Source organism: Clytia hemisphaerica, unplaced genomic scaffold (assembly GCF_902728285.1).
Source record: "Clytia hemisphaerica strain Z4C2 unplaced genomic scaffold, Clytia hemisphaerica genome assembly, whole genome shotgun sequence".
Classification (NCBI taxonomy): domain Eukaryota; kingdom Metazoa; phylum Cnidaria; class Hydrozoa; order Leptothecata; family Clytiidae; genus Clytia; species Clytia hemisphaerica.
The window spans coordinates 492,079-507,396 of NW_027104105.1; the positions used below are offsets into that span (position 1 = coordinate 492,079).

At 37.1% G+C, this 15,318-nt stretch overlaps 1 protein-coding gene and 1 long non-coding RNA gene across 2 annotated transcripts; one reads left to right on the top strand and one right to left on the bottom strand.

Moving 5' to 3' along the window:
• The first annotated feature begins 1,023 nt into the window (after window positions 1-1,023).
• Window positions 1,024-2,852, top strand: LOC136813209 (uncharacterized). The gene is made up of 4 exons (XR_010847449.1): window positions 1,024-1,143; window positions 1,381-1,452; window positions 1,885-1,971; window positions 2,763-2,852. It is a non-coding gene; the product is annotated as an uncharacterized lncRNA (long non-coding RNA).
• On the bottom strand, window positions 1,140-3,848 carry LOC136813208 (uncharacterized). Its single transcript, XM_067069732.1, has 2 exons — window positions 2,848-3,848; window positions 1,140-1,299 (listed from the first exon to the last, which is right to left on the bottom strand). Exons 1-2 carry the CDS (start codon window positions 3,524-3,526, stop codon window positions 1,292-1,294), a joined length of 687 nt encoding a protein of 228 aa, XP_066925833.1. The 5' UTR covers window positions 3,527-3,848; the 3' UTR covers window positions 1,140-1,291.
• Window positions 3,849-15,318: the final 11,470 nt, after the last annotated feature.

Genomic DNA, 15,318 nt, shown 5'->3' on the forward strand with positions numbered 1-15,318 from the left:
TACAGAAAAGGATGAACAATTAAAATTTCCTGGTCGCTAAAACTCGAAACTTGACTGGTGCAAACTCAAATGTCGTTCCCATGTCGTTCTATAGTTGTGGAGATAAGAATAAAGCCCCCTATAAAAGCGCCGTCTGTCGCCATATTCTTTTCTCAGTGTTTTCTTATTTCGGTGTTTGGTGCTGTTAAATTTTTAAATTATTAAAGATGGCTTCAACAACTCAACAACGTGTCATGCGAAATCGTGAAACCTTGCAACCATTGCCTGATTGGGCGTTGATACATTTTGATATTGACGGAAGAACGATTGTCCGTAAAACCACATCATTGAAATGGACAGTCCGAGGCGAGAAGTGTGTTATAAGGAAAGACGGTGAAGAATTTCACGGCAATGTATTGCAGATGAAAGGTAGTTAAATTATTTGATGCCGTCCATATAGTACGTACGCAGTGAAGGGGGGAGGGGGTACCCCAAAAGCGTACATTTATTGTTTAAATGAAATCATTTCGATTGTTCTCAGCGTACAAGGGTGGGAGAGGGTATGAATTTTTGGAAAATCTTTGCGTACGTACAATATGGAATGCATTCACTTAATAAGGACTAAAAAGTCAATGTCGAATTAAAAAGAAATTTTAACCATATCAGGAAAAATATGGGGAATTACGCAAAGGAAACGCCAATTATTCAACTTCACATAATGTCGGGAAAAAAAAATTCCTTATATGGCGAGACTGCTATGACAACCGATTAAAATTCACGTTCTCGTGAAAAGAACTTAAAAGGGTTATTTCCCAAATTACTCTCATCATTTCTAGTTTTGCTATAGGTGCCAAATAAAGGGAAATTGTACTACTGAAGGAAAATATTAGTTATTAGTTAATCAGGTTTTTGGAGCAACTTTTTTTTTTACCAACTGAGAATATTCTTAAAAATTAATCAACGGTGGTGGGCCCGTTTATTTGGCACCTATTTCCCAAATCTATTCTATCAGTTTTAATTTCAAGTATATTATTTTATTACCATAGGGACATTGAAGGAATTGAACGAGTGGGACAGCAACAGAGAGGACACCGTTGAAAACGACGAGGGCAGTAGTGGTAGTAGTAGTTCTGACGAAGAGGAAAAGAAAAAAACACGAGAAAGGTAATTTTTTTCCAAATTTATTCAATGTTGACACTCAAATTCAGCACAGCTTTTGGTGCAAAGAATCCAAGTTTCAGTGAAAAGACTTTCGTTTTCTCTTTAATGAATCTAGACACCGCTCCGAGAATACTTTGCGAATAACTTCATATCACGATCCTATAAAAGAAGGGAAGTAGAAATTTCAATCAGTTAGTGCGTGGGGATATGTTATTAGAATTTTTTGTCCTTTTTTTAAAGATTGGCAAGAGAGGAAAAAAGCCTGTGAAGAGACCCGCAAAGAAAGCGAAACCACCAAAGACTAAGGAAGAGGTAACTATAGTCAGTCATTTTTTATCATGATTTCTTGAAGTCAATCATAGATAAAATTTGGACTGTATCTTTCGATGGAATGAATTTTTTATCACATGATGTTCTTTACAGTCATTATGATTAAAAGGAATAAACTTTTAAAGTTATTGAAAATTGTTTTTTAAAGTTCTGAAAGGTGTCTAATGACAATATGACACAGAAAGAAATTTTGATAAACATTGCAAATTTTATTGAAATACACACAAGAGCTTTCTTCCTATAGAAGTGGTACAACTCGACACTTTTTTTCCGGACACCCTGTATAGCACAATCATCTTTTTCATAATTTTTCAAGAGAAAATTTCTCATGCTCAATCTTTGCATATGAAGATGTAAAGTTTCCAGTTATATTTTGGGGATGCTTACTTTCAAAATATTTTGTTAAATTTTCAGAAATTGGCTGAAAAGAAGAGCAGAAAAAGCAGAGTGGAGAAGGTCAGGGAAGCAGAGGGAAACAGAGAACACGTGAAGACTCAAGAAGTAAAATTTTCTATTCTTTAAGTCACCTTTCAAAGTTAAGATTCGTTTGTCCCGTATGGACAAAATGCTGTAATAACAATTTAGATCAAAGCATCATTCTACAAGAAATTAATTTTCTTCTTCGTTTTTTTTTTGCTTGATAATATTCCACTCACAAATCTTTTCAATGGGCACAAAATTGTAATTTTGAGACAGACTTTAGTTTGTAAAAAAATGGAAAAACGAAGAAGAAGAAAATTAACTTCCTGTAGAATGATGCTTTGATCTTAACTGTTATTACAGCATTTTGTTATGCTCAAAATATCTTTTCATCTTAACGTTTCTGTCAAAAGTTACAGCCATTTTTTCTCAGCTGAAAATTATTTTGAGACAGACTTTAATTAAATTCAATCAAAAGTTAACAAGGTTTGAAAAACACTGTCAGCTAATTTGAATTAGTCTTTAAAGTGAGGATTCTGTCCTATTTGGAACCCTATTAACCCTATTAATTAAAAAAGTTTAAATTTCTCATTTAAAGAACCACAGCGCTTTACCAATCAGAAGCTTCTTGGGTTTTTGAAAACAATAGTAGCAATATTTTTAACAATATTCACTTTTTTGCTTGGAAGAGCTTTAAGCACGACATCTAGCCTTTTGGGCTTTTTAAGCCTGTGCTTAAATGTCACCCGGACAGAAAACTGTAAAAATCACTAATCTAAGTTTTCCTACTGAACAATGCTTGCGCCATCTTGTCTATGTTACCCACGCACTTAGCGGGTACCAATTTTAAACAGAATCATTTATTTCTACAGCCTGAACGAACTGTTGTAAATGGTACCAAAATGAAGTTGGTGAATTCCTTCTTATTCGAGGAAGTGAATCTGAAGAAAAACTCACCTAAGCCGGACAAAGAAGTAGCTGCCGTGTCAAAAGCTTGCCAGAAGCAACCTCCACCATCTTCAGGTGCTTCTACTTCATCAAATCCTGCTCCGGTTACAGCCACGAATCCTGCTCCGGTTACAGCCACGAATCCTGCTCCGGTTACAGCCACGAATCCTGCTCCGCTTGTAGCCACGAATCCTGCTCCGCTTGTAGCCACGAATCCTGCTCCGATTACGTCATTGAATCCTCCTTTGGTTGCGGCAACGAGTCCTCCTCTGGTTGCAACAACGAGTCCTCCTCTGGTTGCGACAACGAGTCCTCCTCTGGTTGCGGTTACGTCATTGAATCCACCTCTGGTTGCGGCAACGAATTCTCCTCCGGTTGCGGTTACGTCAACGAATCCTTCTCTGGTTACGTCAACGAATCCTTCTCTGGTTACGTCAACGAATCCTTCTCTGGTTACGTCAACGAATCCTTCGCCGGTTACGTCAACGAATCCTTCTCCGGTTACGTACACGAGCCCACTGGTTACGTCGACAAGTTCTCTGGTTACGTCGACAAGTTCTCTGGTTACATCGACAAGTTCTCTGGTTACGATAACCACGTCAGCTAATCCTTCCTTGAATCCGCAAGCAACGTTGACCAATCTGACAGCTATCCGCAAACCTTTGTCGCGAGCAACATCTTCAACCATTAGCACTTTGACGTCAACACCCAGCAGCCATCGTTCAAAATTTCCCTCACATCATTCTTCCAGTCATTCAATAACTTTATCGCCTGGTGCAGTCCTTCAATCGTTCAAAAACCCGTTATCACCCATAGGGTTAACTCCTTTACAAAACGTTCCATCATTTGATCTGTCTAACGAGTACCCCAACAATTGTAATTTGCGGGAAGAGATCAGAAGGCTGCGCGGAGAGGTTGAATCACTGACCACTGTTGTAAAACGTCAATCACAGGACATCTCGGCAATCCTCCAGATACTGAAATCACAACAATCGTTACCGGACCTGGGTAATTGCCAACAATCTTTGGTTGACCTAGAAGATAACAATTTAATTTTTAATAATTTGGACAGTACATATTTGGATGAGGTACTTCAGATTAATGGTATTTCAACAAACAGAAACAACAACAACCAAGCAATAAATCGATTTGCTAAATCATCGATACACCCCCAAGACAACAACCAAGCAACAAATCGATTTGCTCAATCATCGATACACCCCCAAGACAACACACAAATCTGCAAAAACGACGATTTCCGGCATTTTCAACCGGAAAAATTTTTTTCTCAAAAATTGAACTCGGCCATTTTATGAGCATTGCGAATACGCATCTTTCTGCAAAAAATCAGAAAAAATTAAAACTGAAAATTCGAGAAAATGCCAAAAAACCAGTTTTCCGGCATATTTCCGCCATTTTCGGCCGGAAATGAATTTTTTTCGAAAATCGGGCTCCGTCACAATTTAGGTATTGACATTTTGCATCAGTGTGCAAAATTTCATGAAACAATATAAAGTACAGCTCAAGAAATTCAAGAAATACCGTTTTTCCGGCGAAAATCGGCTGTTCCGGCGATTTTTAGAAAGTTCCGGCTTCAAAAATCAATTTTATTGAAAATTGAGACATGCTTGATGGTGGACATTGCTATTAATAATGTTTTTGAATGAAAAAACAACCAATTATATGGAAAAGTCAAATGAAAATCCAGAAAAACGGCGATCTCTGGCATATTTCCGGCATTTTCGGCCGCAAAAAATTTTTTCTCAAAAATCGGACTGGGCCATGTTTGGACATTGTTAATACGCATCTTTGAGCAAAAAATCAGAAAAAACTAATGATGAAATCTCGAGAAAATGCCGAAAAACCAGTTTTTCCGGCATATTTCCGCCATTTTCGGCCGGAAAATTTTTTTTTCTCGAAAATCGGGCTCCGTCACATTTTGGGCATTGCCATTTTGGTAGATTCGCTGGATTGTAGGATTGGGATTCAAGGATTCGGATTCGGATTCAGGATTCGTAAAAAGCTTTGTAAAAAAAAATTGAAAAAAGATATTAACTTCAAACCAAAAGATCTTAAAAGATTACATAACATAGAGCAGTTCTTGACAAAAATTGATGTAAAAATGGGCGTGGCCTTGACGCTAATTAGGGAAATTCCCCTTTTTAGGATTCAAATTTGCAGTCCATTGCATACTTTGGCTAGTTCTCAGTCCCTTCGTTGTATTTGGATCAATTTCTAAACACCTGATCTTAAGACCGGAAATGTCAATGATTAATCGTGGACAAAATTTATTGACAAAAAGGGCATGGCCTCGATGCTAATTAGGGAAATTCCCCTATTTAGGATTCAAAACACGAAAATTGCAAAGTTTGGCAAAGTTTGGCTAGTTCTCAGTCCCTTCGTTGTATTTGGATCAATTTCTAAACTCCTGATCTTAAGACCGGAAATGTCAATGATTAATCGTGGACAAAATTTATTGACAACAAGGGCGTGGCCTCGATGCTAATTAGGGAAATTCCCTTATTTAGGATTCAAAACACGAAAATTGCAAAGTTTGGCTAGTTCTCAGTTCCCTAGTTGAATTTGGATCAATTTCTAAACACCTGATCTTATGACCGGACATGTCAATGATTAATTGTGGACAAAATTTATTGATAAAAAGGGCGTGGCCTTGATGCTAATTAGGGAAATTCCCTTATTTTGGACTCAAAACACGAAAAATGCAAAGTTTGGCAAAGTTTGGCTAGTTCTCAGTCCCTTCGCTGTATTTGGATCAATTTCTAAACACCTGATCTTATGACCGGAAATGTCAATGATTAATCGTGGACAAAATTTATTGACAAAAGGGCGTGGCCTCGATGCTAATTAGGGAAATTCCCCTATTTAGGATTCAAAACACGAAAATTGCAAAGTTTGGCTAGTTCTCAGTCCCTTCGTTGTATTTGGATCAATTTCTAAACACCTGATCTTATGACCGGAAATGTCAATGATTAATCGTGGACAAAATTTATTGACAACAAGGGCGTGGCCTTGATGCTAATTAGGGAAATTCCCTTATTTTGGACTCAAAAAACGAAAAATGCAAAGTTTGGCAAAGTTTGGCTAGTTCTCAGTCCCTTCGCTGTATTTGGATCAATTTCTAAACACCTGATCTTATGACCGGAAATGTCAATGATTAATCGTGGACAAAATTTATTGACAAAAAGGGCGTGGCCTCGATGCTAATTAGGGAAATTCCCCTATTTAGGATTCAAAACACGAAAATTGGAAAGTTTGACTAGTTCTCAGTTCCCTCGTTGAATTTGGATCAATTTCTAAACACCTGATCTTATCACCGGACCCCTAAAAACGTGTACACAAATGCTGTATTTCATATTGTACAGTAAAATACGAGACGGTGTTTGGCGTAAGGGGTCTGGAATGACATAGGCAGGAGAACGGTATATATATTTCGGCATTGGTATATAGAACAAGAAATCATAGCATTGATCTCCAGGCTAGGTATGCCAGAGATCATTTTTTATACACTTGTGCCCAGAAACATTTTCTTTTAATTCAAGTTATCAAAAAAAATATAAAAAGAATGTTTGATCTTTTTAATCACCGTTCGATTTTTTTTCGAATGTTTTGATGTTGATTTCATCAACAAAATGAAAGAGAGAGAAAATAACAGCAAAAGAAAAAGACACAAATGAAGAGAGAAAAGTTACACGACGCTTTACAAAGATACGATGGTAAGAATTTTTTTGATTTAAATTGCTTTTTTATATGAGATACAATGTAATTTACATGCTTTTTTTTAAGAATATTCACGATGAATTTGGCCAAAGAATTAAGAATGTGAAAAGAATACCACCATCATGAAATTTGCCAACTGAACCTAATAATGCCATTTTTAAAGCATTTTAACATTAAATTGCCAACTATTACCAAAAATGCCAAGTTTTTGCTTGAAGTATGTACTTACATCCTAGATCTTGGCCGGGTTTGGATACAAACCTAAGAATACCGTAAAAATATTTTAGGATGATTTTTCCCATAATGTTAAGAATATTCATGATGAATTGGAAAAAACAACATTCTTATAAAAAAAGCGTGTCAATCAGTCACAAAGATAAGAGATACTCTAGTGGCTGAGTTAGGTTCCGTATGCACATCGGCGTATAGTCATTTTTTCTTTTGATCATGAAAGTATAGTCCTTGAAGAGTCAGAAAACGTGTGTGGCGCTATTTGGATCAGGCACAAATTTCCATAATGGCGGATTTTAGATTTTCAACCCTTTTTAGCCCTCTTGCTTGAAAAAAAATTTTTCTTGACTTTTCTTGACTTCATAGACATAATATATACCAATCGATCACAAATTTTATGCTGATTAAGAAAAAGGTCAGAATCATGGTCTGAAAATTTCGTTATCTGGAGATATGAAGCACTTTCGATTTCGATTTTTTGAAATGACTAGTTTTGGTTACAGATTTGCGTGGCTGTAACATTTGATTGGCTTACTTAATTTACTTGAAATTTTCGGAGGGTCTTGCCTACCGTTCAAATAATAAAATTCAGGAAAAGTTTTTTTTCTACATGAATTTCGAAATCCATAATGGCGGATGCAAAATTTTCTTTCGTCACATGGGCTCTTAGGCTCAGCTAGCCTAAGAAAAATATTTTTTAAGCTTAAAACCCTGCATATTATATACCAATCGATCAGAACTTTTATGCTAATTAAGAAAAAGGTCAAAACTATGGTCTGAAAATTTCGTTATCTGGAGATATGAAGCACTTTCGATTTCGATTTTTTGAAATGACTACTTTTGGTTCCAGATTTTGCGTTGCTGTAACATTTGATTGGCTTACTTAATTTATTTGAAATTTTCGGAGGGTCTTGCCTACCGTTTAAATAATAAAATTCAGGAAAAGTTTTTTTTCTACATGAATTTCGAAATCCATAATGGCGGATGCAAAATTTTCTTTCGTCACATGGGCTCTTAGGCTCTGCTAGCATAAGAAAAATATTTTTTGAGCTTAAAACCCTGCATATTATATACCAATCGATCAAAAATTTTATGCTGATTAAGAAAAAGGTCAAAACCATGGTCTGAAAATTTCGTTATCAAGAGATACGAAGTACTTACGTTTTCTAAGTTTTGAAAACGAAAGTACTTCATAGCTCGAGATAGCAAAGTTTCCAGACCATGATTGGAAATTTGTGCCTGATCCAAATAACGCCACACACGTTTTCTGACTTTTCAAGGACTATACTTTCATGATCAAAAGAAAAAATGACTATACGCCGATGTGCATACGAGACCTAACTCAGCCCCTAGAGTAAGAAGATTTGTAACAACTTGTTCCGAATAGAGCTTAGTCATTGTAAAGGGATTAAAGTAGACAGGCAACTGGCGACATCTAAAACAACCCTGTGTCACAGACCCGCTGGGACCCCAGCCCCACTGGGAAATTTGGCCGAAATTTCGTCCCCGGTGGGAAAATACCCAGAAATTTCAACCCGACTGAGAAATTGACTTTGTTTTCATCCCATTAAAAATTCAAAGTTTAAAAATTGCACTCCAAAACTATCCAAACTGGATTTTTTAACCTTTGAACAATATAATTTCTATCCCCATTGGGATTTCGATAGGAGTTTTTATCCCCACTGACGAAAAAGTTCCAGCGGGGCTATGAGACAGGGGTGTTGTAAAATCAGGATAACTTTGAGATAAATGCTGAGTTGGTTTTTCTTATTCCCATATATCTACTGATTCTAAAAATTTTAATCGGCGTCCAAAAATATATTTAACGGACACGTCTGGTAGTAATTTGTCAACTGATGACGGATGACGTCACCACCAAAAGTGAAAATTTCATCTCAGCACATAGTAATGATATATAACCCCCTGAAAATGTCAAATTTCAACGTCATCAAAACGAAAAACAATTCATACTATTCGAAAGCTCGTCAAATTTGAACTAGTACAGTTGAACTCATGTAATTCGAATTCTCAAGGGACCGAGAATTTTGTTCGAATTACATGAGGTTCGAATTACATGAGTTTCGAACTAGATGAGTTTTCGTATTTTTGACTTAATTCGATAAAAAAGTCTGACCAAAAAGTCTTTCCCAGGTTTCCTTTTAAACAATTTTTTGTATTTGTACTTGATGGATGCGTCTTTATTGGACATACCGTCCTCCAAGTCACGGAGAGCTTCATATTTCGTTTTTAAAGTGACTTCTTTATGTTTTCTTTTTCCCATCTTGTCTTGATAAGAAATGGAAGTTGACGAGCTCCAATTGAATGTAAAAAGAACAACAGCATTCGATTGGTAAACAATAATTCTAACGTCAACAACGTTCGATTGAAAACGTTTGATTGACAAAATGTCGAATTTGTCAACTTCAAAAACTCTTTCTTTCTTGATGGGACCGGAAAATCCGTTCGATTTATATGATTTTACAAATTACACGGGTTCGAATTATAGGAGTTTTCTTGCAAGGTTTTCAAGGTAAATTCTGAGGGGACCACAGAATCTGTTCGAATTAAGTGAGTTTTTGAATTATAGGAGTTCGAACTACATGTATATCAACTGTATATTCGATTTCTCAACCTAACTCGAGAAAATTGAGATCGTAATTCCTTTTAAAAAGGACGTCTTAAAAGAGCTATGGACCTTGACAATGTTTTATATTTACTTATTGAGACTGATGTGATTTAAAATCGACATAAGAAAACGCTTCGAATCGTATATACAATTTTGACAATTTGTAAGTGATCTAAAGTAAGTTCAAAGGGTAGAGTTTTAACGCTAGACTTAGGATAGACGACCTTAGGATCCAAAAGTTCAAAAATAGTCCAGTAATTCTCAGATCATAACCTGGAAGTTTGTCAATCCATCCCAAATTGAAATATTCAATTAAATTAAAGAGAAAATCGACTTTCTCGCCGGAACTTTAAATCTTGAAAAACGTTAAAATAACCGGAATTCTCAATATGTTTCGACCAATTGATTTTTTATTATAGACATTGATGTTTATTTTGCTCTATTTTCAACGCTCTATGGATTGGTACGATTGGTTTTACATTTTAGGAGGCCCCCAGCGGTTTGCGTGATGGCGGTGATTTATGTTTCAAAAATGCGCGATGGCGTGATAAGATATGTCAGTTGTTTTGACGTGACGCGTGATGAGAGGATTTGTTTCGGCGTGACGGGGTTATAAGAGAATTATTTGGGCTTGATGACGTGATGGCGTGACTTGGGACCACGTTGGGGGCCTCTTTTAAGCACTTTGAAATTTTCCTTTTCCTTGAGGCCTTGGCCGGCATTTCATTGCCAATATTCAGCACTTTCGCGTTCGTATTTCAAAATTGGTCAGTGACTTGCGATGGTGGAACTTAAGAAATTAAAGAAAGTAGAAATCAGTAGAAAACTGCCTAAAGTGGAATTTTTGGACTTTTTGCAAAATTGTGATTTTTTTTCGTCGTAAAAATCAGTTTTTCTTTTTTGGAGAAATTCCCTTCTGTCATTTTTAGGGAAAATAATAATTTCTCGCGATTGGCTTGGTATTCTTTGTAGTTTTTTTGCAGAATCATGTAGAATGCTAATGTTTAAAATCTGATGGGGCCTAATTTTCGAAAAGACCAAAAATACCTAAAAGATTTTTGGACTTGTGTGTGAAAGTGGCTGAAGCCGTTTTTCTGGAAAACTAATTTTGGCCCTAAAAAATGGATTTTCTTTTTTGGGGAAATTCCATATGGTTATTATTAGGGAAAATGAGCATTCTTCGCCATTGGTTTTTTTTTCTGATTTTTCAGTTTGTCATTTGTTTCTATTTTCTTACTACATTACGTTAGCCTTCAGGTAGGTCCATTCAGTATGTAGTTTGTTTATTCTTGATTAGATTTGATTGCCTTGATTTGATTTGCCTTGATTTATTCTATTGATTCGACTAATTCGATTAACTTCAATTGGCTTTCGTATGCAAAATACGACTCAACTAGCCTGTAAAATATCAACCAGACAGGTTACCGAGCCAGAATTTAGCAAATTATTTTGTATTATCCGCTCCTACCACTGTTTAAAATTTTCGATAAGTATTAACTTGTAAATCTTGAGATCTACTCCAGAAATGCTTTGCCTAGAGAATTAGAGGTAAACTCTCGAAGGGTTTTTTTAAACAAAAGTGCAAACTTCTTTGTAGGAATGGGCATCATGAACTCAGAGCAAAATGAAGAGAGGACGAGGACGCAAAATATCTGGCCCAAAAACGTACAACCATGAACATCTAGTCTCTCTGCTACCTGAAAACTTTTCGGAACAGTCTTTCAATAAAAAACTATGGTTAAATATTGCAAGAGACTACTTTGGTGTGAAAAAAGTGGATTATAATAAAGCAGTCGTACTCCGGCGTCAATATTTAGAGTTTAAAACTACACAAATATCGAAACGATCCAGAACTGCGACAATCCAAGAAGAAAGTGAAACAGAGGATGAAGGAAAAGGAGATATAGAGAATGGAAGAGAACCGGAGCCAATAAAGAAAGCAACATCAAAACGATCCAGAACTGCGACATCCAAGAAGAAAGTGAAAACGGAGGATGAGGAAAAGGAGATCTAGTGAATGGAAGAGAACCGGAGCCAATAAAGAAAGCAACATCAAAACGATCCAGAACTGCGACAATCCAAGAAGAAAGTGAAACAGAGGATGAAGGAAAAGGAGATCTAGTGAATGGAAGAGAACCGGAGCCAATAAAGAAGACAACATCAAAACGATCCAGAACTGCGACAATCCAAGAAGAGAGTGAAACAGAGGATGAAGGAAAAGGAGATCTAGTGAATGGAAGAGAACCGGAGCCAATAAAGAAAGCAACATCAAAACGATCCAGAACTGCGACAATCCAAGAAGAAAGTGAAACAGAGGATGAAGGAAAAGGAGATCTAGTGAATGGAAGAGAACCGGAGCCAATAAAGAAAGCAACATCAAAACGATCCAGAACTGCGACAATCCAAGAAGAAGAAGAAAGTGAAACAGAGGATGAAGGAAAAGGAGATCTAGTGAATGGAAGAGAACCGGAGCCAATAAAGAAAGCAACATCAAAACGATCCAGAACAGCGACAATCCAAGAAGAAAGTGAAACAGAGGATGAAGGAAAAGGAGATATAGAGAATGGAAGAGAACCGGAGCCGTTAAAGAAAGCAACATCAAAACGATCCAGAACTGCGACAATCCAAGAAGAAAGTGAAACAGAGGATGAAGGAAAAGGAGATCTAGTGAATGGAAGAGAACCGGAGCCAATAAAGAAGACAACATCAAAACGATCCAGAACTGCGACAATCCAAGAAGAAAGTGAAACAGAGGATGAAGGAAACGGAGATCTAGAGAATGGAAGAGAACCGGAGCCAATAAAGAAAGCAAAATCAAAACGATCAAGAACTGCGACAATCCAAGAAGAAAGTGAAACAGAGGATGAAGGAAACGGAGATCTAGAGAATGGAAGAGAACCGGAGCCAATAAAGAAAACAGCATCAAAACGATCGAGAACTGCGACAATCCAAAAAGAAAGTGAAACAGAGGATGAAGGAAACGGAGATCTAGAGAATGGAAGAGAACCGGAGCCAATAAAGAAAACAGCATTAAAACGATCCAGAACTGCGATAACAGAGGACCATGGAAATTTAAAAGAGAATAGTAAAGCTGGGCTTTTTTCGACTATGAAAAATTCTTTGGATTTTGGGAAAAACACTTGTACTGACGAATTTGCCAGTTTTCTTGGAAAGGTTGCCTACTCATACGCCCAGTCTGCTATTACAAAAGATTCTGCAAATACTCCCTCGTCAAGTCAAAGAGGCAATCGTTCCGAAATACAAGAAGGAAAGGTGAAATACGTGGTGAACGAGATTGATGGCCCACCAAGTGAATTGGGCTTATTATCAGAGAGTAATGAAATGAATAATGCTGACTATTTTTGTCGGGAAATTACACCTAAAGTTGTCAATATTCCTATCCCACAAGAACTTAAAGTCATTGAAATCAAAGTTAATGATGAAAAGGACAGAAGGTTTTCAAACGATTACAAGGAAGTATTTTCGAGAGTGCTTAGTGATTTAAACCAGTGTTGTGTTTTTGCATTCACATCTAACTTTGTAAAGAGACAAAATAGTCGGAAGAAAAAGACACCATTATTTACAATTAGAGCATGTTGCACAATGAATCAATGTCCTGTGAAAGCTGTCATCCAACAAGAAACCGATGAACAAGGAAATGGTAAAGATTATCTGACTGTTGAATTTTCAGGCGACATCAAACATAGAGTTGGAGATACTAAAGCCCGCAAGTTCACTAAAGATGAAAAAGTAAAAATCGAAGAAGCTTTTGAAGCAAAAAACATTTTAAAACCATCTAATCTTTACCGCGATAAACTTGCAGAAATGGATGGGTTACAATTTGCCAGTGGAAACAGGAGTGGTGTCGGTGTTTCCGCAAAAGCCATACAAAATATCTCATCAAAGTTTACAAAAAGGAGAGATTCGATTATGACAATCAACGAGGAAGTACACCAACTACAAGACGACTTTATCCAAGAAGAGAAACAGAAAGACATTTTGAATAAAAGAAAAGTGTATGGCTACATCCATTATCCGTCGATATCCCTTTCTGGCATTAGCTTAACATTAACTGATGAAGGGCTGATAAGGTTTTATCACAAAATTGCACCAATTGATGTATTATTCTTCGATGCAAGTGGTTCATTTGTGTCCCCAGTGCCACGGCTGCTCAACGAAAAGAAGAAGAGAAAACGCATCCTTTTGTATGCACTCATGGCACGATTGCCGTCTGGTCGATGTCCTCCACTGCCGCTAATGGAGTATGTATCTTCGGAGCATAATGTGTATTCTGTTCGGCAACCATTTTCCAGACTTAAAGAAATGGAAAACAAAATATTTGGCAGTGGGAAAGCAATCACTCCCAAATTGATTATAACCGACTACAGCATGGCAATGATCCAAGCCGTTCTGTTAGAGTTTACAGGCGGAGATTTGAAGAGCTATCTTGAAAGAACATACAGAATAGTCAATGGGGCCGCAACGGAAGATGATCTTTGGAAAACCTTCTTGAGGGTGTGCGCCTTCCACTTTTTACAAATGTGCAAAAAGAACATCAAAGACATTTGCAGTGATTCGCAACAGCACTTTGTTATGCGAGCCATTGGGCGCTTGGTTTGTTTTGATGAGCTGACAGAGATGACAGAATTCGTGAACGACTTTGCTATTGTATCTTGTTCTCAGTGGGTAACCAAAGAAGTTCAATCTGCTTTACTTGCAATGGAACTGAGAATAAACAACTTTGATTACAGCAAGCAAGACATCTTATCGAAGGAAGAAAAGAATCGGAAAAACATTGAAAGTCTTGTCATGGATGACATACCTGTCGAAAATTCCGGTAGCTGGTTTCGCTATTGGAGCAGAGCAATTTCTTCAACGGTCAAAGCAAAGGGCTCAGTCAAGAATAAATACTATGTTCCAAAGTGCTTTGAATACGTACGTGGTCTTTTGAATCATGTTGCAATCTGGTCAAACCTGCTTACTGGCGACCTGAGGCGGTATCGTGACTCCTACTCTACGGATCTTCTGGACAGTAAGCCATCAAACGAATTATCACCAGAAGAAGTGACCAATAGCTACGCAGAGCTATATTTTCATCTTAAAAAATCTGATGAAACAAAAAAGAACCTACCTCTCCAACAATTCATTTTGAACAATAAAAAGTTTTGCCTAGCTATCAAACGGCAATTTGTTGACAAAATGACCAAAAGTGACTTCCCGCAAACAACTTTCCTTCGCAAGATTTTGCATGCCACCCAAGAGAGCAAACCAGCAACAGTCGAGGAGGAAACATGGATGCCAAAGAAGAAAGCAACTTCCCGGAAGCAAAGAAAATCTTTCTTGAAGTCTCCAACAACACCTATCCGTTTTAAAGCAAATATTGAAAAACCTGATCGCGTCGATACCTTAACAAACCAACGAAAGGTTCAGTTTCACAGCACACTTAACTACATAGTCCATCATCTTCCAAATCATGTTGCGAAGAATCCAGATGACTACTTTATCAATGTTAGAAAGTTCGAGAAAAGCATATTTGATAAATTACGTTGCCTTTCTGAAAAAGAGCGTAAAACATACAGTTCCTTTCCTGTTTTGGATACAACAGCCACCAAAGAAAAGACTACCCCACCTGATGCATATCAAGTGATTTCAAGCAAACGTGGAATTACAAATTTTCACAACATATGCTATATCAATTCTGTTTTACAGCTACTCCTGGGTTCGTGTATCCAACCTCGTTTACTGTCGGATTGTTCTTCAAACCCGGCATTACCCATGCTACTAGACTTTGTATCAAATGAGTTGACAAAAGATGATGAAACAGCTTTGGAGTTTACATATCCTTACATATCATCAAGCGAGGACACTGAAGTTCAGATTGATGG

What these genes read in the sequence shown, in the direction of transcription:
- LOC136813208 (XM_067069732.1), bottom strand. Translation starts at nt 3,526, where the DNA reads ATGGTTGAAGATGTTGCTCGCGACAAAGGTTTGCGGATAGCTGTCAGA.